At 41.2% G+C, this 25644-nt stretch overlaps 1 protein-coding gene across 6 annotated transcripts in view; it reads left to right on the top strand.

The window, feature by feature from the left end:
- Positions 1-23180, top strand: part of LOC140197714 (intermembrane lipid transfer protein VPS13B-like) — a 1066299-nt gene extending 1043119 nt beyond the window's left edge. For all 6 annotated transcript variants that reach the window (XM_072258131.1, XM_072258103.1, XM_072258121.1 and 3 more), the window contains exons 57-62: positions 175-351; positions 3111-3281; positions 7305-7475; positions 14731-14833; positions 15018-15267; positions 22517-23180. In XM_072258131.1, the coding sequence (XP_072114232.1) occupies positions 175-351; positions 3111-3281; positions 7305-7475; positions 14731-14833; positions 15018-15267; positions 22517-22765 (1121 nt within the window). In that variant the 3' untranslated portion in view covers positions 22766-23180. The remainder of the gene's footprint in view (positions 1-174; positions 352-3110; positions 3282-7304; positions 7476-14730; positions 14834-15017; positions 15268-22516) is intronic.
- The last annotated feature ends 2464 nt before the right edge of the window (positions 23181-25644 follow it).

Here is a 25644-nt window from a genome sequence, read left to right on the forward strand (position 1 = left end):
CATGGCTAAGTCACTTTGTGGCCTGTTAATCCACCAGTAAGTATAACTACATCATTCACCAAGATAATTTGCCATTTCTAATGCTTAGTTCACTACAATATTTGTTTACTTAAGTTTAATATCTTCATTTGCGTAGCCATTTCCTACACACCTTTTCATTTGTATACCTGGTAGGCTGGGTCGTTGGCTCTCTGGAAATCCTTGGAAGTCCAGCTAATTTGGTGCGAAGCATAGGGAATGGGATAGCAGACTTTTTCCGGCTTCCGTATGAGGGATTGACCCGTGGTCCAGGAGCCTTTGTCAGTGGAGTCTCCAGGGGAACAACTTCTTTTGTAAAACATATTTCCAAAGGTAATACTTTTTCTCACCATTGCTGGGTATTCACCCCCAGTGGCTACCAGTAAGTGTGTTATATTACAGTGGCTGTACATTGTACTCTGGTTTTGACATTCAGTCCCGTGGTACATTATCCTACAATTCTTACAGTTTGTCATGCTGTATAAAACAGAAGAAAATGATAATTTGACACTAGTTTAATGTGGGGTGAGAAGGAAACCCTGCATCATGACTGAAAATGTCGACAATTTCTTTCCCTTGATAAAGATACCATAGAACCATAGAAACTACAGCACAGAAACAGGCCTTTTGGCCCTTCTTGGCTGTGCCAAACCATCTTCTGCCTAGTCCCACTGACCTGCACACGGACCATATCCCTCCAAACACCTCCCATCCAAACATTTAAGAATTGTTGGGTATTACAAAGCTTTTTGAGTCCAATGTAGTACTACGCAAGGAATGGTCACTGGTTCAGTGTGGAAGGTTACCATTGCTGCACAACAAACTCACAAGATGAAAGATATGATAAAAACCAAAGTATTTTTAAATTTTAAAACACACTCAGTGGCCACTTTATCAGGTATAGGGGGTACCTAATAAAGTGGCCACTGAGTGTATGTTCATGATTGTCTGCTGCTGTTGCCCATCCACTTCAGGTTCGATGTGTGTTCAGAGATGCTCTTCTGCACTCCACTGTTGTAGTGCGTGGTTATTTGAGTTACTGTCCTCTTCCTGTCATCTTGAACCAGTCTGGCCATTCTCTTCTGACCTCTCTCATTAGCAAGGTAGTTTTGCCCATAGAACTGCTATTCACTAGATGTTTTTTGCACCATTCTCTGTAAGCTCCAGAGACCGCTGAGTGTGAAAATCCCAGGAGATCAGTGTTTCTCAGACTCTCCCATCCAGTACCAACAATCACTCCACAGTCAAAGTCACTTAGATCACATTTCTTCTGTATTCCATTCTGATGTTTGCTCTGCAGCAACTGAACCTCTTGACCATGTCTGCATGCTTTTATGCATTGAGTTGCTATCATACGATTAGCTGATTAGATCCTTGCATTAACAAGCAGGTGTACCTAATAAAGTGGCCAATAAGTGTATATCTTATAAAAATACACAGAGGAAACACAATTGGTTCATGTCTATCTTTGCATTCAATGTGCCTTACTCTTACATGTGTCAATGCCATTTATGCTTTTGTTGTAATAAAGTTGTAGTCACAGAGTTATAAAATATGGAACCAGGCCCTTTAGCCGAAATGGCCCATGCTGACCAAGTTTTCCCATCCAAGCTAGCCCCACTTGCCAGCATTTGACCCACATCTCTCTAAACCTTTCCAATCCATACACCTTTCTAAGTGACTTTAAAAAGTTGTTATTGTAACCATTTCCCCTTGCAGCCTATTCCATATAGGTACCACCCTTTATGTAAAAACATATGTTAAATGAGGGACAGATATTGGTTTTGGCCACATAAATTTTCTTTTAGTGTTATAATGTCTTCAATATTCATCAGAGGAAGCATATGGAACTGAATTTAAGGTTCCTTATACAATATTGCACTTCCAATGATGAAGTGTTCTAGATCAGCACTAGATTGTCAGCGTAGTTTACTTTTGTGTTCCAAATTCTGGCTGCTAATGTGATGAGATTTCTACCTGTCAGTCAACAGCTGATGCATTCAGAATTTTAATTTACTGTATCTGCTAGATGTGCCAGATTATATTACCTCTACTTCCAACTTGATAAACCATTCTAACAGTAGAGCTCTGATAATATACTGTCCCTTTGTTTGGAAGTCCCAGTGATTAGGCATGTGGCTCACTGGGTGCTTTCTCTTGTGCTCCTTCTAGCACAAAGAACTCTTATCTTAAAACTCACTCTAATAGATGGAAATCCCAGTTCCTGTGCTCTATTTAAACTCACTGGGTCCCCAGTTCCTGTGCTCTATTTAAACTCACTGGGGCCCCATTTCCTGTGCTCTATTTAAACTCACTGGGGCCCCAGTTCCTGTTCTCTCTTTAATCTCCTTAGGACACCATTTCTTGTGCTCCCTTTAAACTTATAAAGGTCTCAGTTTCAGCACCCCCTTTAATCTCGCATGATTCTGTTTTCCACACTGCTTTGAAATTTAATGGACTTACTGGAAAATTTGTGCTACTGTACCAAACAGCATAGAAAAAAATAGTAACTCAAAGGAATATTGAAGTATAAATTGAAATAAGATCTGGTAATCGGAAGAATCTGCTGGTCCACCACTACCATAATCCTCAATAAGCCAGTTTAATTGAGTTTTACTGTACTTTGCATGTAATCTCCACACACTTGGAATGTGATCATATTTGTTCAAATGCAATCTTATTTAGAGTCATGGAGACATCTGGCATGTAAACAGGTCCTTCGGCCCAACTGCCCATGCCCACCAAGATATCCAGCCAAACTAGTCCTATTTGTCCATGTCTGGCCCATAACAGTAAAGATTTAGAAGGTTATGGGTTAAATGCTAACAAACCTTTATTTGTGTCTTTATAGAATCTCAGGGTTGTATAAGGTGACATAAATGTACTTTGATAATAAATTTATTTTGAACTTTAAACTTTGAATATGTTGTTGTATGAAGTAAAAAGAGAAAGAAAACAATTCTATGACTTCAATACTTCCCAGAACACCGATTAGTTAATGAAATGTAGGAAGAAGTACCTGATTATAGGAACAGATACTTTGATTGAATACAATGCTATCGTCTCATGGCATTTTGTGTATTTTTATTCAGGTACTCTGACATCGATCACTAATCTAGCTACAAGTCTGGCCAGGAACATGGATCGGTTGTCCCTGGACGAAGAGCACTATACCCGGCAGGAGGAATGGCGCAGGCAGCTTCCAGACAGCCTGGGGGAAGGTCTGAAGCAGGGATTGTCCCGGCTGGGAATCAGTCTGCTAGGTATGGCAATATTGACGAGGCTGCTAATAAATCAAAAATGTAAATGTAAAACTCAAGAGCTCATCAGAGTAAATTTTGAAATTAGACCCCCCAAACCCAGTGCCTGTTGAGGTTTTGAATCTGTACTGTATCAGAAAACTAATAACCCCTTCACTGGAGCCCATGCATTATAAAGCAGACTGTGTTTCACCACTGGCCCTTTAATGTGGGCTCAGTTATTGATGACTGTAAATGTGTCTACGATGTGCCTACCATTTATGTTGAAGCACTTCAGCTTTGTTTATACGGTTTTAAGTTTTGTGTAAACTTTGAAGAAAATCAGTTCATAATGAAGGAACCCAGATCCCCCACCTGCCCTGAAATGATTCTGCTCCCTTCAGGAAAATGAATATATTAATCTCAATAAAATATTGCAGTTTAACCCCCATGCTTTGCTTATGAAGCAGATTTACATGTCAGCTCACTGTACAGTGTGGCAATTTTAGAGCAAATTTATCTTGAAAGTGTCCTGTTGTGACCATTTAATTTCAAACCGATTCTTAAATAAAGACAAATGCTAAAAAATCATTTTTGTGAAAGCCCTCCTTCATCAACTTCTTTGTATCTGGGAGGAGCTGTTCGACAGAGAAATGCAAAAAATATTTATTACGAACGTCTTGCAATCCTGTGTTGCCATTTATTTGAGTTTTACTCTATATAGAAATTTCAATGCTATTATTTTAGGACATGGTGGACCTGGTCTGTAGTAAGAACTTCAGTATTTGTGTTGAGAAGGCACTGGCGGGCCACCTTCTTGAACAGTTGCAATTCATTTGGCAGAGACTATTTTGATAATGAGAAAGTTCAGGAGTTGCTTACTTTTAGACTGTCTAGACTAGCAATTATTAAAAAGTGATGCATTCGAGCATCCCTAACATTGGAACAGACTTCAATATGCCAAGATAACATTGAGAACCTGGAATTGAATGGAATGTACATTGAATAAGATTTGGTGGAAGTAGGAAGCCAATTATTTAAAAACAAGGTGCTTAACATAGACTAAGATATTTTAAAGGACCATTGTTGGCTAATGTTGATTTTAGTTTAATATTAAGAAGATGGTGTACAAGTGCGGGTTTTGCTGAAAGTGTACAGGGCAGTGAAGAAGGCTTTTGAAGTATTGTGTTCAGGTTTTGGTTGCCATGCTATAGAAAAGATCTTAAACTGGAAATAGTGCAGGAAAGATTTGCAATGAGTTTGCCAGTACTTGATGGACTGAGTTACATGGAGAGGTTAGACAAACAAGGATATTTTTTTCCTTGGATCATAAAAGACTGAGAGGTGATCTGATGGAGAGGTATAAAGTCAGAGGGGCATAGATAAGATGAGTGTGTTCAGTATTATTTCCCCAGAGTTAGTGAATCAAGAGCTGGAGGGCATAGGTTTAAGATGAGAGGGAAGACTTAATTGGAACTTGAGGGGCAATTTTTTTTTTATCACAAAGGGTGGTGTGTATGTGGAAAGAGCAACCAGTGGAAGTAGTTGAGATAGGTACAATAACAATTTTTAAAAGACAGTTAGATTGGTACATGGTTTAAAATATTATAGACCAAATCCTGATAAATCAGACTATCTTGATTGGGCATCTTGATCAGCATGGACCAATTGGGTGGAAGGGCCTATTTCCAAGCTGTAAGCTCTATGACTTTTACTGCATGATGCTGGAATAGGTTTGGGCTAAAGAGCATTTCTCTGCAGGAAATCCACAAAGCCTCTGAAGCTTTTTCCCAATTTGCTAAAATTGTTCAGATCATATGAGTTTATTGCCATATACAGCATTGTGCATTGAAATTTGTTGCTTCTTTGAAGCTCATGGAGTAAACAATAAAGACAGTAACAGTAAATACGGTGGTAGGAATAAAATTTGTGGCTGCACTGAGCCTCAAATCCAGTTTTGTGGCTGAGACCCCTCTGCTGGCATTATTAGCACAGAGACAGACCTTTGTCCTCATGTCCATGCTGACCATTAACTGCTTATTTATACTAATCCCATCTTCCAACACAACCTTCTGTCCTTGGCAATTCCATGCCTTAGGCAATTTGACTATTCTTCTAGATACTTCATTACTGTTGTAAGAGCCTCTGCACCCCACCGCCCCAACAAAACCCCCACCCACACCATTACACTCTCAGGAAGTAACAAGTTACTCCCCCCTCCCTCCCCTCCAGATTCTGCCTTTACTACTTGGCATTTTCATGGATATGTATGAAGAGAAAGCATTGCATTTTGAGAAATTAAGGGACATGAGTTGTTCGCCACTGTGAACAATTTTCTACAGTGTGTGGAAACCATGATGCCACAACACTACTGTTGCGTGGCTATAATTAAGGTGTGATAATTTACAGAGACAATTTCCAATGACAACATTACAAATTAGTTCATAATGGAGAAAGTTGACAGGTAATGGGCAGACATTAAAGCATGTTATTGTATCTAATTTTTTGGTAATTGGTTTATTATTGTCACATGTACAATGAAGAACTGTTTTGCATACCATCTGTACATGTCATTACAGAACATTAGTACGTTGAGGTAGTACAAAGAGCAAAGCAATAACAGAATGCAGAATATAGTATTACTGTTACAGAAAAAGTGCAGTGCTGGGTGACAGTAAGGAGCAAGGACCAGAGGCCCATCCAAGAGTATTATAAACGAGGAGTAAAAGCTGTCCTTGAGCTTGGTAGTATGAGTTCTCAGGTTTTTATATCTTCTGTCCAATGGACAGGGTGAGAAGAGACAATGTCCAGGGTGGGTGGATTCTCTGATTATGCTGGCTGCTTTCCCAGGGTAGTGGGAAATGCAGCTGTTGTAAGGAATATTCTCCGAGGTAGGTTCGGGAAAACTTGGGTAGAAGTGTTCAAAATTATGAAGAGTGTTGAGAGGAAATATAGCCAAAAGGTTTCCATGTGTGGCTGGCTTGGTAACCCAAGAACGCACATTTGGGTGAACAACCAGGCGTGATGAGAGATTTTTTAAAAAATCCAGCAGGCTGTCATGTTCTGAAATAGGCAGCCTGAAAAGATGCTGAAAACAGATCCTGTAATAATTGTCAGAAGACAACTGGGTACTTTCTTGCAATGGTAAAGTAAGCAGTGTTGTAGAAAATGGATAGGGTAGTGGGACTGATTGGCTGTCATGGGCAAAGTGGGTAGCAGTCCCAAGAATATCTCTCTCCTTCCTTGTAGAGGAATCATTTAACTCAGGAGGAAACTGTGGAAAGGAAAGGATGGGTGGGAATGGCTTCAGTAGTAGCTCTCAAAAGGAAAGTTATATCTACCTAAAAAGGTAAAATAGGGAGGAAATGGGACCAAAAGCTCAGGGGCTTCCTTCTTATATAATTTACCCCTAGAAGGAGTGTCTCCTGTGGCAGTAATGCAGGACATATACTGGGGGAAATTCATCTTTGGTTACCAGCACTGAATACTTTTGTGATTAACCCCCAACAATTGAAATCAATGCATAGTAGTCAGCAGAGGTGAATATCATCAGTGACTGATTAACACTTATCACAGGTGACCAAAGACAATTTTTTCCCCTGCCATACTACTGGCCAAGAATGCCCAATCTCTCAGCCAAAGGAGTAAAATTACATTGTGGTAGAGGGAGAATTCAAACAAGCCTTAGAATAAAGTGATGTTGCTTTAAAAGAGAGATAACAAAGAATGCCTTCAGCTAGTGGGTGGTGAATCCGTGGAATTTATTGCCATAGAGGATTGTGGAAGCCAAGTTACTGGGTGTATTTAAGGAAGAGATTGATAGATTTTTGAATGATAGAAGGATTAAGTATCATAGGGAGAAGGTGGGAAATTGAGGTTATACAAAAATCATTTATGATTAAATGGTGAGCAGACTCGATGGGCTGAGTAGCCTAATTCTTCTCCTATATCTTTTGCTCTACTTTCTTAGAGTATGAGTGAGAGCCATATGGCATATCTGCAGAGAAGGCAAGGTTGCATTGTTACCTTTTCACTTTGACATTCCAGGTGCCATTGCTGGTATTGTGGATCAGCCAATGCAGAATTTCCAGAAAACATCAGAGGTTTCAGCTGGCCGCAAAGCCAAGGATGTCATCTCAGGAGTGGGCAAGGGGATTGTGGGAGTTCTCACCAAACCAATAGGTGGGGCTGCGGAGCTTGTCTCCCAGACTGGCTATGGTAAGTGTTCCCAATTGTTATTATTATCGCACCGCTCCTTTGTACAAACACATCTAGTATTTACCTCCCTTCCCAGAAATACAATGATTCAAACACAAACCATTCCATGTTCACTGACAACCAACACAACAACTGCCACTCACAGAACACCTTTCCATGAATATTAGTAAACAAAATTTGATCCAAATCCTTTCAAGAGGTATTGGGGCAGTCTTGGCACAGTAAATTTAAAGTAATATCTCAAAGGAGGCAGAGATTCAAAGATATTTAGAGGAGGGATTCAAGATTATAGCAGGACTTTGGCCTTTAAAGGTATTGATATTGGTTTATTATTGTTACATAGAGTATGCTGGCATACAGTGAATAACTTTTCTTGGATACTGTTCATATAAATCAATTCATTACACAGTGCATTCAAATAGAACAAGGTAAAACAATTGCAATGCAGAATAAAGTGTAGCAGCTATAGAAAATGTGCAGTGCAGGTAAATAATAACAAAATCATAATAACATATACAAAATTGCTGAAGAACTCAGCATCCATGGAAATGAACAAGCAGCCGACATTTTAGGCCAAGATCTGTCTTCAGGACTGGAAAAGGAGGGGAAAGATGCCGGAATAAAAAAGTAGGAGGACAGGAAGGAGGATAGCTCATAGGTGATGGGTGAAGCCAGGTAGGTAGGAAAGGTAAAGTGCTGATAGAAGAGGACAGTGGACCTCAGGAGAAAGAGATGGAGGAAGGGCACCAGGGGGATGTGATAGGAAGGTGAGAAGAGGTAAGGAGCCAGAGTGGGGATTAGGAGGGGTGAGGAAGGGATTTTTTTTTAATATCATAAAATTATAACACAGTAGATTGTGTGATCAAGAATCCATACTTATCATACTAGGGAACTATTTAATAGCTTTATGACAGCAAAATAGAAGCTGTCTTTGAACCTGGTGATACATGCTTTCAGGCTTTTGTATCTTCTTCCTGATAGAAGGGGAGTTGGAGGGAGAAGAAAAATGTCCATGGAGGAGAGGCTGTTTCCCGTGATGTGCTGAGCAGTATTCACAACTCTCTGCAGTTTCTTGCAGTTATATGCAGAGTAGTTGTCCTACCAAGCTGTTATGCATCCAGTTAGGACCTGGACTGGCATCTTTTCCATTAAGTAAACGAATCACAAAAGGGGAGGCACAAGAAACCAGACCTGGGAGAGATCTGATATATTCAAGAACTGCCAAGCTGTCAAAATGCTTCTCTACAGCTATGATGCTGCATTATTAAAATGTATTAAAGTGATTAAAATATAAAATAGACCAAGAATATAGAAGGATTTAATAATTAGGATTTTATCCACATCATGAAGACCCTGGAGAGATTTGTTCTGGAGCTGCTCCGGCCTATGGTCAGGCCACACTTAGATCCCCTCCAGTTCGCCTACCGGCCCCGACTAGGAGTTGAGGATGCCATCGTCTACCTGCTGAACCGTGTCTATGCCCACCTGGACAAGCCAGCGAGCACTGTGAGGGTTATGTTTTTTGACTTCTCCAGTGCGTTCAACACCATCTGCCCTGCTCTGCTGGGGGAGAAGCTGACAGCGATGCAGGTGGATGCTTCCCTGGTATCATGGATTCTCGATTACCTGACTGGCAGACCACAGTACGTGTGCTTGCAACACTGTGTGTCTGACAGAGTGATCAGCAGCACTGGGTCTCCACAGGGGACTGTCTTGTCTCCCTTTCTCTTCACCATTTACACCTCGGACTTCAACTACTGCACAGAGTCCTGTCATCTTCAGAAGTTTTCTGATGACTCTGCCATAGTTGGATGCATCAGCAAGGGAGATGAGGTTGAGTACAGGGCTACGGTAGGAAACTTTGTCACATGGTGTGAGCAGAATTATCTGCAGCTTAATGTGAAAAAGACTAAGGAGCTGGTGGTAGACCTGAGGAGAGCTAAGGTACCGGTGACCCCTGTTTCCATCCAGGGGATCAGTGTGGACATGCTGGAGGATTACAAATACCTGGGGTTACAAATACCTGGGGATACAAATTGACAATAAACTGGACTGGTCAAAGAACACTGAGGCTGTCTACAAGAAGGGTCAGAGCCGTCTCTATTTCCTGAGGAGACTGAGGTCCTTTAACATCTGCCGGACGATGCTGAGGATGTTCTATGAGTCTGTGGTGGCCAGTGCTATCATGTTTGCTGTTGTGTGCTGGGGCAGCAGGCTGAGGGTAGCAGACACCAACAGAATCAACAAACTCATTCGTAAGGCCAGTGATGTTGTAGGGATGGAACTGGACTCTCTGACGGTGGTGTCTGAAAAGAGGATGCTGTCTAAGTTGCATGCCATCTTGGTCAATGTCTCCCATCCACTACATAATGTACTGGGTGGGCACAGGAGTACATTCAGCCAGAGACTCATTCCTCCGAGATGCAGCACAGAGCGTCATAGGAAGTCATTCCTGCCTGTGGCCATCAAACTTTACAAGTCCACCCTTGGAGGGTCAGACACCCTGAGCCGATAGGTTGGTCCTGGACTTATTTCATAGTTTACTGGCGTAATTTACATATTACTATTTAACTATTTATGGTTCTATTACTATTTATTATTTATGGTGCAACTGTAACGAAAACCAATTTCCCCCAGGATCAATAAAGTATGACTACTACGACTACTACTACTACTAAGTAACTGGGAGCCATTCCAGATCAGAGAGCACAGAGTTGATTTATGAACAGGACTTGATGAGCTTTAGGATATGGGCTGTACAGTTCCAAATGATAATTAAAGAATGGATGAGTGACACAGCAATAAATAGATGCTATGAATCCAGGAAAAAAATCAGGGAAATTTGATTGAAATAACAAATGGTTGAATAGTTGCATCTACTAAGAGGAAGTTAGTTATTTTTTTAAAAACTTTAATATACATTTAAAATTTATAAATTAGTTAAAATACTAATTTTAATTAAAAATGAAGTAAAATAAAATATATTTTTAGTGAAGGTTGGTGACCTCACTTGAATGAACTGCAAACTCTGGGGTGGACCTACTGGGAAAGGCGACCTGCTTTGGATAATATCATCCTGTTTTGATGCAATTAGAGCAACATTTCTTGCTTTGTTCAGGATTCCACGGAGCAAGTTGACCTTTACTTTGAGAGGGTACTGCCTGAGGTTTTCAGTTTCAGTTTGATTTCACTAGTTGCAGTGTAGTTTTGCATTTCCAACTGAGGTTATTTAAATACCACTTTCTGCATGTACTTGTAAGGTTAACAAAAGTTATATTGGTTGTCAAACAAACCATAGAACAAACATGGAATTTCCCTGCTGTGTTTGGCTCAGTAATACACCACACCATGCGAAGCCTGGCACTCCTTAGATTGGTTAAGATGAATATTTTCTGAGCATAATGGCAGTTTTTCAGATCCTAGATAAATGCAATCGTGTTTCAATCATTCAGACCTTCATGCTTATTCCACTATTCAATGACCATTCTTTATGTCAACTCCGAATTTAATTTATCGCCTGAAATCTCTCTTGACAAGAACTTAATTTCACTGGAATTTTCAGCTGACTAACCTCAGTAGAGAAATTTTCAGATCTGACTAATCTTCTATACAGAAGTGCTTCTCCTTCACTTCTGTGAGTTCTAAGCTGGTTAGTGTGCAGCTTACAGACTCAGCTGCAGGTGGAATGGGTAGTAAGGAAAGTGGTGTACACCTTTCAGAACTTATGCTGGGTTTCTAATAAAGATACCCGAGGTTCTCAGTGGCATCTTGCAGGCTTCTGCTCCAGTTTGTGTAGCCATGGGCAAAGGTCTTTTAAAAGGAACAGAAGCTTGAGAGCACTTGCCACCAGATTGAAGAGAAGGTTCTATCCTGCTCTTATTAGATTTTTGAACAGGCCTCTCAAATGTTAAGAGATAAACTCTTGCACTCTGGATCTCCCAATAAATCTCATTTCTCTCTGAAACAAAAGAGGTGTTTTTGTCTTGTTTGTTGTCTTCTGCGCTCTGGTTGTATGCCCAAGTTGGGCAGTCTTTCATTGTTTCTGTTATGGTTATTATTCTATAAGATTTATTGAGACTGACCATAGGAGAGTTAATCTCAGGATTCTATATGGTGACGTATACGTACTCTGATAATAAATTTACTTTGAACTTAATGGCCCTTGCACATTATTTGTCTACCTGCAACTCTGTATTCTGTTTTCTTTTTATTTCTCAGTATAATTATAGATGGCATGAATTGTTTGGGTGACAAAGCTTTTCATTGTAACCAATACCAAAAAAATACAACTCAAGTTAGGTTCCTGCATTTTTCAAGGAGATCTTGAGAACATCTTTGCTTCATTTTCTCTGTTCTCAGGAATGGATGCAACTTAAATTTCTCACTGTACTTGGGAATATAGCCAAGTTTATCCATTGGCTCTGAATTTTACCAGTATAGGCTTGGAACATGGACTGTTCCACATAGCCAACAAAAAGGCTGGCATAGCTGGGACCCATATGGGTGCCCATGGCTACACCTTTAGTTTGAGGTTTAGTTTTTTTTTCTCTCTTTCCCTCTTACAATAACTCCTTGTCTGTTCTCCATCTTCCTATGGTGCTCCCCTCTCCCTTTCTTTCTTCCAAGGCCTTCCATCCCATGATACTTCCCCTTCTCCAGCCTTGTATCCCTTTTGCCAATCAACTTCCCAGCTGTTGGCTTCATCCTTCCCCCTCCTGTCTTCTCCTATCATTTCAGGTCTCCCCCTCCCCCTTCCGCTTTCAAATCTCTTACTATCTCTTTTTACCATTAGTCCTGACGAAGGGTCTGGACCCGAAACATTGACTGTACTTCTTCCTATAGATGCTGCCTTGCCTGCTGCGTTCCACCAGCATCTTGTGTGTGTTGCGTGTATAGAGGAAAGTTGCAGACACAGTATATGGACAAAATTAATCTCTGTTATGAACAAGATGGTCAAGCTTGACTGACAGGGGTATTATCCATTCATGTTCACTCTAGCTAGCTATAGCATGGTACTTGCAGCAGCTATTTGTGAATATCGAAAATTAGATGTCGCGCTTCCTTCCCCAGCCCCAAAGGCTTTAGTCTTTCACCCATTGAAGGGCTGCTTTGCACAGAACTGGAAAATCCCAGCTGCGTTTTCCAGCCTCTCACTAATTTGACTGCCACATGGCATTGAAGTTCATCGCCACTGTGTTAGGAAGGAGAAATTCAGCTCAGGTGTCCACTCCCAACAGTTTGAGAATCTGTGCCTGGTATCAAGTATGTGTAGACTTGGATGAGAATAGAAATTTTATATTCTCAAAAATGAACTCAATACTATTAAACTTACAAATCAATAAACAGAGTGAGCAGCTTTCGCAAGCTCAGGGTATTCCAGCACTCTTAACAGCCAATTACGTATTTTTGAAATGTTGGTCACTGTTGCAGATTAGACAACAGGGTGATTAATTTGCACAACAGTCCCACAGATTAGTGAGATGATGACCAGATGTTTGTTTCTGTGACGTTGACCAGGCCGCTTTGAGATCTCCCTTATTCTTTGTAAGCAAGTTTTGGTATGTTTTACATCTACTGAGAGAGCAGATTACACCATGGTTTAGTGTGTCTTTTGAAAGTGACACCTGCAATATTACAGCACATCCTCAGCACTACATCGAAAGAGACCAAAGCAACACACACAAAATCTGGAAGAACTCAACAGGTCAGGCAACATCTATGGAAAAATGAATATACATGAAGCAGTTGATGTTTCAGGCCGAGATCCTTCATCAGGACTGGAAAGGAGGGGGTAGACACCAGAATAAAAAGGTGGGAGAACAGGGAAGAGGACAAGCTAGATGGAGATAGCTGAAGCCAGGTGAGTGGGAAAAGTCAAGGGCTGGAGAAGACGGAATCTGATAGGAGAAGGAAGTGAACCATAGGAGAAAAGGAAGAAGAAGGGACACCAAGGAGAAGTGATAGACAGATGAGAACAGGTAAGAGTACAGAGTAGGGAATAGAATATGAGCGAAGTGGGAGGGGAAAAGAAAAAGAGAAAACATTACTGGAAGGAAAATTTGATATTCGTGATAGAATATGAGGTGTTGCTCTTCCACCCTGAGAGTGGTCTCATCATGGCAGAAGAGGGAGCCATGGACTGACATGTCAGAATGGTATTGGAGATAGGAATTAGAATGGTTGGCCACTGAGAAATTTCACTTCAGGCGGTTGGAGCAGAGTTGCTCGACAAAGCGGCCCCCCAATTTATGTTGGTTCTCAGCAATATAGAGGAAGCCACATCGATGGGCACTAAATGCAGTACATGACCCCAAGAGACTTGCATATGTAGTATTGCCTCACCTGGAAGGACTGTCTGTGGCCCTGAATGGAGGTGAGGGAGTATAGATTTGTTCGTCTAGTTTCTGTTAGATCTTTCAGATCCTTTAGACTCTGAAGTGAGGGTTAAATTACGATTTAAGTTACAGATGGGCAAGGTACCAAAGACCAATGAGTTTCTGCAAGGGTGAATAATCTGACGCTCAGCATATATGCTCACCAAACATAAGATGCCTATCAGAGACATCATAATATTCCACAGGAGAACTTTGAAAGTGTAGAGGGTGGGTGAGGTTTATGAAGTAATTACAGTTTTAACAGTCAGAAGACACCAATACAGATTTGTACTGTACATCAGAACTCAATGTAAACTAAAGTCCTGAGCTTCTGCAACAATTGGGTTGGGGGGAAGAGGGGTAGAAAGCTTCATATGTTCAACCTCATATGTGTTTTGAATACAAAACATGTTTTTTTAAAATTTGTTTTAATCGTGCAATTCTGTTGATTTGGTTTAAAGATAACCCCGTGACCATAATAAGAAATGGATATATTTGGGAAATTAGATTGTTTCTCATAACCATACAACTGAGAACTACTATACAAGCAAAATTATCATACTTGAATGTTGAGCTAATGTAGTTGTCATAGTATATAGAAATCAACCATTAGTTTTAAATGACCGTATTTGCTCTGTTAGTTGGGAAACTCTCCCAACACCTCACCCATCCTGGCAGTCCGACAATGCTTTCCCTTAGCATTTATGAGATTGGCTTTATATGTTTTAATTTTTGACACTATTATATAGTTCTGCCTTTTACGTAATTGTGGTTAAAGAGATGAATATCCCTATCAGTCTGTTCCAAACACATTACATCATTTCAGCACCGCATTGCTGCCGAGTTAAGTACAAGTAAGAATCTCGTCTTTATTGCTCTAGGTATTTTACATGGAGCTGGACTTTGTCAACTTCCCAAGCAGAGGTTTCACCCCACTGAGCAGCAGACTGACCAGGCCCCAAACAGCCACGTCAAATATGTCTGGTAAGAGTATTCTGGCAGTCAGTCATTTTTATGATAGCATTATTCATTACATTAGTCTGGCTTTGTATCAAGCTAACAGGTCATTTATCTTGGAAAGATTTGTTTCTTACACAAAATGTTTTGGTTCTGGAATTTTAAATAAAAAATATTAATGGTATCTGTTCAACATTTTATGTTCTGACAGGAAAATGCTCCAGTCTTTGGGCAGACCTGAAGTCTTTATGGCCCTGGAAGTTGTAATAGTGAGCAACTCCGGACAGGAATACCAAGGATGCCTTCTGCTCACCTCTGAGGTGCTGTTCGTGGTCAGCGTTAGCGAGGATACACAGCAGCAGGCATTTCCAGTCACCGAGATCGAATGCAGCCTACATCCAAAAACAGAGAACTTACTCTACATCATGCTCAAACAACAAAGGGTATCTTATGACAGTGAGGTATAGTGAATCTGAATTGGAACTTTCCTGGGAAGAGGGCATCCTTGGGTTTGATCACTGCTCATTATTTATCCTTGAAGGAATATTACCATCTTGTATGATTTTAAATTGCAAATCTTTTGTCTCAGCTGTTAATACTAATATGAGTTACTCTCTTAGTTAAAACCCGTAATCCTGGTGTCAGACATCAGGAAAATATTCCTAGGTGTCTGAAGAATAGGCGTCTTGAGCTGACAGGAATTTTTCCCCACCAAATAACTTTGATGAGATGGTAAAATAGATGCTGGAAAATACGAAATATAAAAAAAAAGTTGCTGGAAATTCTCAGCAGTCTAGGCAGCATCTGTGGAGAGAGAAGTAGAATTAGCATTTCAAGTCAAAGACTCTTCATCAGAACCTTTTTATTGAGGTGGTGACAATCATTCATAATGTGAGTTTACATGGAGATTTGATACAGCAGGAGGGTTTGTTCAACCATTTAAGAATGCAGCTAAGAATCAATCCCATTGATGTAATTCAGGTATCACATACAATATGATCAGAGATTAAGGGAGCTAGGGCTTTACTTTTTGGAGAGGAGGAGGATGAGAGGAGACATGATAGAGGTGTACAAGATAATAAGAGGAATAGATAGAGTGGATAGCCAGCGCCTCTTCCCCAGGGCACCACTGCTCAATACAAGAGGACATGGCTTTAAGGTAAGGGGTGGGAAGTTCAAGGGGGATATTAGAGGAAGGCTTTTTACTCAGAGTGGTTGGTGCGTGGAATGCACTGCCTGAGTCAGTGGCGGAGGCAGATACACTAGTGAAGTTTAAGAGACTACGTAGACAGTTATATGGAGGAATTTAAGGTGGGGGCTTATATGGGAGGCAGGGTTTGAGGGTCAGCACATTGTGGGCCGAAGGGCCTGTACTGTGCTGTACTATTCTATGTTCTATGTTCCAACTGAAAAGATTTTCCTGTAAATATCCCAATAGCCATGCTGGGATTTCAATTTATACCCCTGGATCATTAGTTCAGGCCTATGATTTGCTAGTCCAATAATTTAACCTCTGTGCCATCATTCCCTTTTGTAAGTAATACAGTAAATCTACTGAGTCCCTTATTGAAATTAAACTAGGTTAAAATTATGATCATTCATGTATCTTACCCAACATTGAATAGTTGTGCTGCTAACATTGCTTTTAATTTGCTGGTTCCATTAATTATCCCACATAATTGAACATTGCTCATGAAGTCAACTTAAGTTTCTGTGCAGTGGAGAAAAGATGCTATCAACTTGGGAGACTAATCCTTGCTGAGGAGCCAAGGATTCAAGGGTAATCACTACCAATTCCAGTACAGAAATCAGAAAATCTTTAACCCTGAAAGTTCAAAGTAAATTTTATTATCAAATTATATATACAATGCCTATAAAAAGTATTCACCCCCCCCCCCCGGAAGTTTTTGTGTTTTATTGTTTTACAACATTAAATCAGTGGATTTAATTTGGCTTTTTTGATATTGATCAACGAAAAAGACTCTTGTGTGTCAAAGTGATACAAATTAATTACAAATATAAAACACAATAATTGATTGCATAAGTATTCACCCCTTCAAGTCAGTATTTAGTAGATGTATGATTGGCTGAAGTTATAGTCTTGATTCTGTGTGGATAAGTTTCTTATCAGCTTTGCACATCTGACACTGCAATTTTTCCCCATTCTTCTTTACAAAACTGCTCAAGCTCTAGCATACCGCATGAGGATTGTGAGTGAACAGGCCTTTTCAAGTCCAACCACAAATTCTCAGTTTGATTGAGGTCTGGAATCTGACTTGGCCACTCTAGGACCTTAACTTTGTTGTTTTTAAGCCGTTCCTGTGTAGCTTTGGCTTTATGCTTAGGGTCATTGTCTTACTGGAAAACAAATCTCCCAAGTCAAAGCTCTCTTGCAGACTGCATCAAGTTTTCCTCCAGAATTTCCCTGTACTTTTCTGCATTCATTTTACCCTCCACCTTCACAAGCCTTCCAGGGCCTGCTGCAGCGAAGCATCCCCACAGCATGATGCAGCCACCACCATACTTCATGGTAGGGATGATGTATATTTGGTGATGCACAGTGCTTGGCTTGCACCAAACAACGTGTTTAGTCTGATGGCCAAAAAGCTCCATATTGGTTTCATCAGATCATACAGCCTTCTTCCTCCTGACTTTAGAACCCTCCACATGTCTTCTGGCAAACCCTAGCTGAGATTTCATCTGAGTTTTTTTTTTCAACAGTGGCTTTCTTTTTGCCACTCTTCCATAAAGCTGCAACTGGTGAAGCACCCGAGTAACAGTTGTTGTATACAGACTCTCCCACCTCAGCCACTGAAGCTTGTAACCCCTCCAGAGTTGTCATAATTCTATTGGTGGCCTCCCTCACTAGCCCCCTTGTTGCACGGTCACTCAGTTTTTGAGGATAGCCTGATCTAGGCAGATTTACAGCTGTGCCATATTCTTTCCATTTCTTGATGATTGACTTAACTGTACTCCAAGAGATATACAGTGTCTTGGAAATTTTCTTGTATCCATAGAAACATAGAAAATAGGTGCAGGAGTAGGCCATTTGGCCCTTTGAGCCTGCACCACCATTCAGTGTGATCATGGCTGATCATCCAACTCAGAAGCCTGTACCTGCCCTCTCTCCATACCCTGATCCCTTTAGCCACAAGGGCCATATCTAACTCCCTCTTAAATATAGCCAATGAACTGGCCTCAACTGTTTCCTGTGGCAGAGAATTCCACAGATTCGCCACTCTCTGTGTGAAGAAGTTTTTCCTAATCTCAGTCCTAAGAGGCTTCCCCTTTATCCTCAAACTGTGACCTCTCGTTCTGGACTTCCCCAACATTGGGAACAATCTTCCTGCATCTAGCCTGTCCAATCCCTTTAGGATTTTATATGTTTCAATAAGATCCCCCCTCAATCTTCTAAATTCCAGAGAGTACAAGCCTAGTCGATCCAGTCTTTCATCATATGAAAGTCCTGCCATCCCAGGAATCAATCTGGTGAACCTTCTTTGTACTCCCTCTATGGCAAGAATGTCTTTCCTCAGATTAGGGGACCAAAACTGCACACAATACTCCAGGTGTGGTCTCACCAAGGCCTTGTACAACTGCAGTAGTACCTCCCTGCTCCTGTACTCGAATCCTCTTGCTATGAATGCCAGCATACCATTCGCCTTTTTCACCGCCTGCTGAACCTGCATGCCCACTTTCAATGACTGGTGTATAATCACACCCAGGTCACGTTGCACCTCCCCTTTTCCTAATCGGCCACCATTCAGATAATAATCTGTTTTCCTGTTCTTGCCACCAAAGTGGATAACCTCACATTTATCCACATTAAATTGCATCTGCCATGAATTTGCCCACTCACCTAACCTATCCAAGTCACCCTGCATCCTCTTAGCATCCTCCTCACAGCTAACACTGCCGCCCAGCTTCGCGTCATCCGCAAACTTGGAGACGCTGCATTTAATTCCCTCATCTAAGTCATTAATATATTTTGTAAACAACTGGGGTCCCAGCACTGAGCCTTGCGGTACCCCACTAGTCACTGCCTGCCATTCTGAAAAGATCCCGTTTATTCCCACTCTTTGCTTCCTGCCTGCCAACCAATTCTCTATCCACATCAATACCTTACCCCCAATACCATGTGCTTTAAGTTTGCACACTAATCTCCTGTGTGGGACCTTGTCAAAAAGCTTTTTGAAAATCCAAATATACCACATCCACTGGTTCTCCCCTATTCACTCTACTAGTTACATCCTCAAAAAATTCTATGAGATTCGTCAGACATGATTTTCCTTTCACAAATCTATGCTGACTTTGTCCGATGATTTCACCGCTTTCCAAATGTGCTGTTATCACATCTTTGATAACTGACTCTAGCATTTTCCCCACCACTGATGTCAGGCTATAATTCCCCGGTTTCTCTCTCCCTCCTTTTTTAAAAGGTGGGGTTACATTAGCCACCCTCCAATCCTCAGGAACTAGTCCAGAATCTAAAGAGTTTTGAAAAATTATCACTAATGCATCCACTGTTTCTTGGGCTACTTCCTTAAGCACTCTGGGATGCAGACCATCTGGCCCTGGGGATTTATCTGCCTTTAATCCCTTCAATTTACCTGACACCACTTCCCTACTAACATGTATTTCCCTCAGTTTCTCCATCTCACTGGACCCTCTGTCCCCTACTATTTCTGGAAGATTATTTATGTCCTCCTTAGTGAAGACCGAACCAAAGTAGTTATTCAATTGGTCTGCCATGTCCTTGTTCCCCATAATCAATTCACCTGTTTCTGTCTGTAAGTATCCATCTCCTGGCTTGTGCTTTTCAATAACCTTTCTGCAGAGTTACTTGGAGTGCTCTGTGGTCTTCATGGTGTAGGTTTTGCCAGGATACTGACTCACCAACAGTTGGACATTCCAGATAAAGGTGTATTTTTACTACAATCAATTGAAACACCTTGACTGCACACAGGTCTCCAAAACAGATCTCCATTTAACTGATTATGTGACTTCTAAAACCAGTTGGTTGTACCTGAGATGATTTGGTGTGTCATATTAAAGGGGACCTCAGTCCAACTGAGATTTTGTGGCTGGGCTTGAAAATGGCTCTTCACTGAGGATCCCCATGCAATCTGACAGAGCTTGAGTAGCTTTGTAAAGAAGAATGGAGAAAAATTGCAGTGTTCAGATGTACAAAGCTGATAGAGACTTATCCACACAAACTCAAGACCAATTCGGCCAATGATACATCTACTAAATGCTGACTTGAAGGGGGTGAAAACTTATGCAATCAATTATGTTGTGTTTTATATTTGTAATTAATTTAGATCACTTTAGAGAGATCTGTTTTCACTTTGACATGGAAGAGTCCTTTTCTGTTGATCTTTGTCAAAAAGGCCTAATTAAATCCACTGTGATTCAATGTCGTAAAACAATAAAACAAGAAAAATTCTAAGGGGGAGGGGGTGAATACTTTTTATGGCACGGCACTGTATTTCGCCATATACAATTCTGAGATTCATTTTGTTGTGGGCAAATCTATTGAGTAGCAACTATAACAGGATCAATGAAAGATCAACCAGAGTGCAGAAGACAACAAAATGTGCAAATGCAAATATAAATAAATAGCAATAAATAACAAGAATGTGAGATAATGACATAAAGAGTCCTTAAAGTGGGATCATTGCTGTGGATATATTTCACTGATGGGGCAAGTGAGTCTAGCTATCCCCTTTTATTCCAAGAGCCTGATGTTTGAGGGGTAGTAACAGTTCTAGAACCTGGTGATGCAAGTCCTGTGACACTTGTGCTTTTACCTGATGGCAGTAGCAAACGGAGAGAATGGCTTGGGTGGTGGGGATTCTGATGATGGATGCTGCTTTCCCACAACAGTGTTTCATGCAGGTGTGCTTAGTGGTTGGGAGGGCTTTACCCATTGTGTACTGGGCCAAATCCACTACCTTTTGTAAGATTTTCCATCCAAGGGCATTGGTAAATCTGTTACCACAAGCATTGGTTGCTTCCATGCTTTGAAAGAGAAATTAGATATACACACAAGGATCAAAGAGTAGAATGTTGTAGTGAACAGGTTAAATGAAGAGCTCCAGGAGAAGGCAACATTGAAATTCCATTTCTAGTATTAGTACTTTAGTATTTATAATTTTGTAACTAATGAGGGATGGGATCATTTTAGGCCTAATCATTTTTCTCTTTGGCCACCAGTTATACCCTTTCAACAGGTCAGCACAGGGAAATTCATTGGTTTTGTTTATTTAGTTTGCTCGAGAGGCAGAGCATTATACAGAATGAAAAATATCCTTTGACCCATTTTGTTCATGTTTACTATAGCTACTAACATTTGCTTGGATTTGGCCCATATTCCTCTCAAAATCTTTCCTGTGCATGTTGCTATCTGATTGAGTTTTAACCTTTGTAATTATAGTTGCCTGTACCCCTCCTTTTGCAACTTGTTTCACATACATATCACTGTCTGTGAGGAAAAATTTGTTGCCTCTCAAGTCTCCTTTAAATTTGTCCCCTTTCTCCTTAAACCTGCACCCTCCCTTCTTAGGCTTCCTTATCCTGGGGAAAAGGTCTGTGACCAATGATCTCATCTATGACCCTCATGATTTTATAAATCTAAATAAGGTCACCCCTCAGCCTCCTTCACTCCAGGGAAAACAGTCTCTGTCTACTCAGTCTTTGATGTTGCTAATTAAATTACAGTAGCTTTATGTATTTATAATTGAATATTTTATTACTTTAAGTATGCTTTTTAATAAGTTTCTGCTGTATATGCCCCTGATGATTGGAGATGCGCAGACAACTGAAGAGCTGTCAGAAGCTGTTTGATTAGTCCAAAGGCCACTTGCTGAGCAGTTTGCTCTGAATGGACAGTGCAGATCGGTATCATTGTTTTCTGACTGTTAGACTGTATTCACATCCTACTCAGGCAGGCATCCTAAATATTGCTGAGGGCAAAACATCAAATCAGTGTTACAAAAATGAAGCCAAATCCTCATCAAGAGAATGGATATTCTACTGTATTTATTCACCCCTGAATTCACTTATTTCAGTCTGTACGATCTGAAAAACCCACTGCAGAATTGTAGGGCCGGGGAAGGTAACTGAGGCCACTGACCATGCTGAGTTAGTACTTTAATGCAGGACATTTTGGCTCATGACTCTGGTTAAAGGTGTGGTATGGGCAGTATTGATTTAGTTTGCATTTTCAATAGACCAATGTACTGTATGAGAGGTGCCACAGTAACACAGCTAGTAGAGCTGTTTCCTCATAGTTCAATACTGACCTCCGGTGCTAACTGTGATCTTCACACATTCTCCTTGTGACCACATTGGTTCTCTCCTGGTGCTGTGGTTTCCTCCCACAATATTCATAGAAAAGCTTAATTTGCCAACATAATTGTAAAAAAACTAAATGAAAATGAACACAATTAGAACGAAATCCATGATGGGGCAAAAATGGTCATAGTGTTGCTGTACTGAGGTAAGGATTAGGGTTGTGCAAGTTGGTTCAAGAACCAAATGGTCAAAGGGAGTTATCTATTCTTGAGCCTTCAGGCTTCTGGCTTAGTGTAAGTGGGTGCTTGATGGTCAGCGCAGATTCTGAGGGCTGAAGGAGAAATTTCTATGCTGTGTTATTCTACCCATTGATCATATTTTATTGGCCAATTAATTTTGTTTTCTCTTGAATAGGGGGATGGTATCCGAGAGAGGCTTTCTGAGCAGCAGTATGAGCGACTGGTGGACTATGTCACAAGGACGTCGCATTTCATCATTCCCAGCAGTGCAGCCATGCAGCAGGCTGCCCAGGTGGTTGTGGCTGATCCTCCAGCTGTCAGGACCAAAATTTACCAATATCTGGTCGATCAGCACTTTGGAAGTGTATTTGTGAGCAAGTTTGCTATGGTGAAAAACAAGGCACTGCGAAAGGGATTTCACTAGCCCCACATCGGTAGCGAAGTCAAAGATAATTATTTTCAAGCAATGCAAAATGCTGACCTCTATCTGATTTAATGTTCTTAGCTAGATTCAGTTAAGTGCACCACAATTCATTCATAAGAATCTTTAATTAAATGTGTGATCTGGGTCAGTTTATTTATGGGAATTTAGTTAATTTGCCTATCTTGATAACAAGTCCAGTTAATCGAATATGTAAATACTATGATTAATGGAAAGGGTGTGGCCACTAATGCTATTAATACCCTGGTACCTTATGATACCCTGGAACACTGAGGTAATTCTGCCAGCTGCTGTCACCTGTTAGGTTTTATTATTCTCCAATGCTCATTTCAGCAAAAAGAATTGGTAATATAACTGAAAATATTTAAGATAAATAAATTTTAAAGTGAGAATTGAATTGCATACATGTATTTTGTTTGATTGATTGGAGGAGAAGTTTGGCTGGATGGAGATGCAGTGGCATTTGTGGTGGCTGGCAGTGGAGTGGGAGAGGAACTCAACGCTCGAGCTTCAAAACTTGCTGCAAAAGTTTAAGGACCCCTTATCTGAGCACTCAAAATTCAAGTTCAAAGCTAAAAGAAAATGTATCATCAAAGTACATATATGTCACCGTATGCAACACGGAGATTCATTTTCTAGCGGGCATACTCAATTATTCCATAATAGAATAATAACCATAATAGAGTCAGTGAAAGACCGCATCAACTTGGGTGTTCAACTAGTGTGGAAAATACAACAAGCTGTCCAAGTACAAAAAGCAAGAAATAATAATAAATAAGCAATAAATATCTAGAACATGAGATGAAGAATCTTTGAAAGTGCGTCCATTGGTTTTAGGAACATTTCAATGATGGGGCAAGTGAAGTTATCCCCTTTGGTTCAAGAGCCTGAACGTTGAGGGGTAATAACTGTTCCTGAACCTGGCGGTGAGAGTCCTGAGGCTCCTGTACCTTCTCCTTGATAGCAGCAGCAAGAAGATAGCATGGCCTGGTTGGTGGGGGTCACTGATGATGGATGTTGCTTTTCTACGACAATGCTTCGTGTAGATGTGCACAATGATGGGAGGGCTTTATCCGTGATAGACTGGACCGTATCCACTATTTTTGGTAGGATTTTCCCTTCAAGGGCATTGGTGTTTCCATACCAGGCTATGATGCAGCCAGTCAATATACCCTCCACTACATGTCTACAGAAAGTTGTTAAAGTTTTAGATGTCGTGCTGAATCTTCACAAACGTCTAAGGACAGGGTCTCTCTAATGCTAACACCGAGCAATTAAAGTTGCTGACCCCTCTCCTCCTCTGATACTTCATGTACCTCTGGTTTCTACCTCAATAATCAGCTCTTTGGTCTTGCTGATATTGAGTAAGAGTGTTGTTGTGTCACCCCTCAGCCAGATTTTCAATCTCCCTTCTATATGCTAATTTGTCACCACCTTTATTTCGGGCTATGAGAGTGGTGTCATCAGCAAACTTAAATATGACATTGAAGCTGTGCTTAGCTGCAGAGGCATAAGTGTAAAGTGAGTAGAACAGGGAGCTAAACACACAACCTTGTGTGCACCTATCTGATGGAAACTGTGGAGGAGATGTTGTCAATCAGAGCCGACTGATATCTACAAGTGAGGATTTCGAGGATCCAGTTGCACAAGGAGGTATTGAGGCCAAGGTCTTGAAGCTTAATGATTAGTTTTGAGGGGAAGATGGTATTGAATGTGTGCCTCTTTGTTGTTCAGATGTTCCAGGGTTGAGTGAGGAGCCAGTGAGATGGCATTTACTGTGGACCTTGGATCCATTCCAATTTGCCTACTGGAACAAAGTCACAGGAGTTGATATGTTTCATCACTAGCCTCTCAAAACACTTCATCACCAAGGATGTAAGTGCTACTGAGTGATAGTCTTTGAGGCAGGTCACCACTTTCTTCTTGGGCCCCGGGATAATTGAAGCCTGCTTGACGCAGGTGGTTACCACGCACTGCTGAAGCGAGTGGCTAGAGAGCTCAGTGGACACTCAAACCAGTTTAGTAGTTACCTCATCTGCGATGGATGCTTTTTGTGGATTCACACTCCTGAAGGCTGTTCGCACATCAGCTTCAGACATGTTCTGACAGTCAAAGCGAGCGTACAAGCCAGCGAGCACTGTGAGGGTCATGTTTTTTGACTTCTCCAGTGTGTTCACCATCTGCCTTGCTCTGCTGGGGGAGAAGCTGACAGTGATGCAGGTGGATGCTTTCCTGGTGTCATGGATTCTTGATTACCTGACTGGCAGACCACAGTACGTGTGCTTGCAACACTGTGTGTCCGACAGAGTGATCAGCAGCACTGGGGCTCCACAGGGGACTGTCTTGTCTCCCTTTCTCTTCACCATTTACACTTCGGACTTCAACTACTGCACAGAGTCTTGTCATCTTCAGAAGTTTTCGGATGACTCTGCCATAGTTGGATGCATCAGCAAGGGAGATGAGGCTGAGTACAGGGCTACGGGTAGGAAACTTTGTCACATGGCGGGAGCAGAATTATCTGCAGCTTAATGTGAAAAAGACTAAGGAGCTGGTGGTAGACCTGAGGAGAGCTAAGGTACCGGCGACCCCTGTTTCCATCCAGGGGGTCAGTGTGGACATGGTGGAAGATCACAAATACCTGGGGATACGAATTGACAATAAACTGGACTGGTCAAAGAACACTGAGGCTGTCTACAAGAAGGGTCAGAGCTGTCTCTATTTCCCGAGGAGACTGAGGTCCTTTAACATCTTCCGGACAATGCTGAGGATGTTCTACGAGTCTGTGGTGACCAGTGCGATCATGTTTGCTGTTGTGTGCTGGGGCAGCAGGCTGAGGGTAGCAGACATCAACAGAATCAACA

This window comes from Mobula birostris, chromosome 1 (assembly GCF_030028105.1).
Source record: "Mobula birostris isolate sMobBir1 chromosome 1, sMobBir1.hap1, whole genome shotgun sequence".
Lineage (NCBI taxonomy): Eukaryota > Metazoa > Chordata > Chondrichthyes > Myliobatiformes > Myliobatidae > Mobula > Mobula birostris.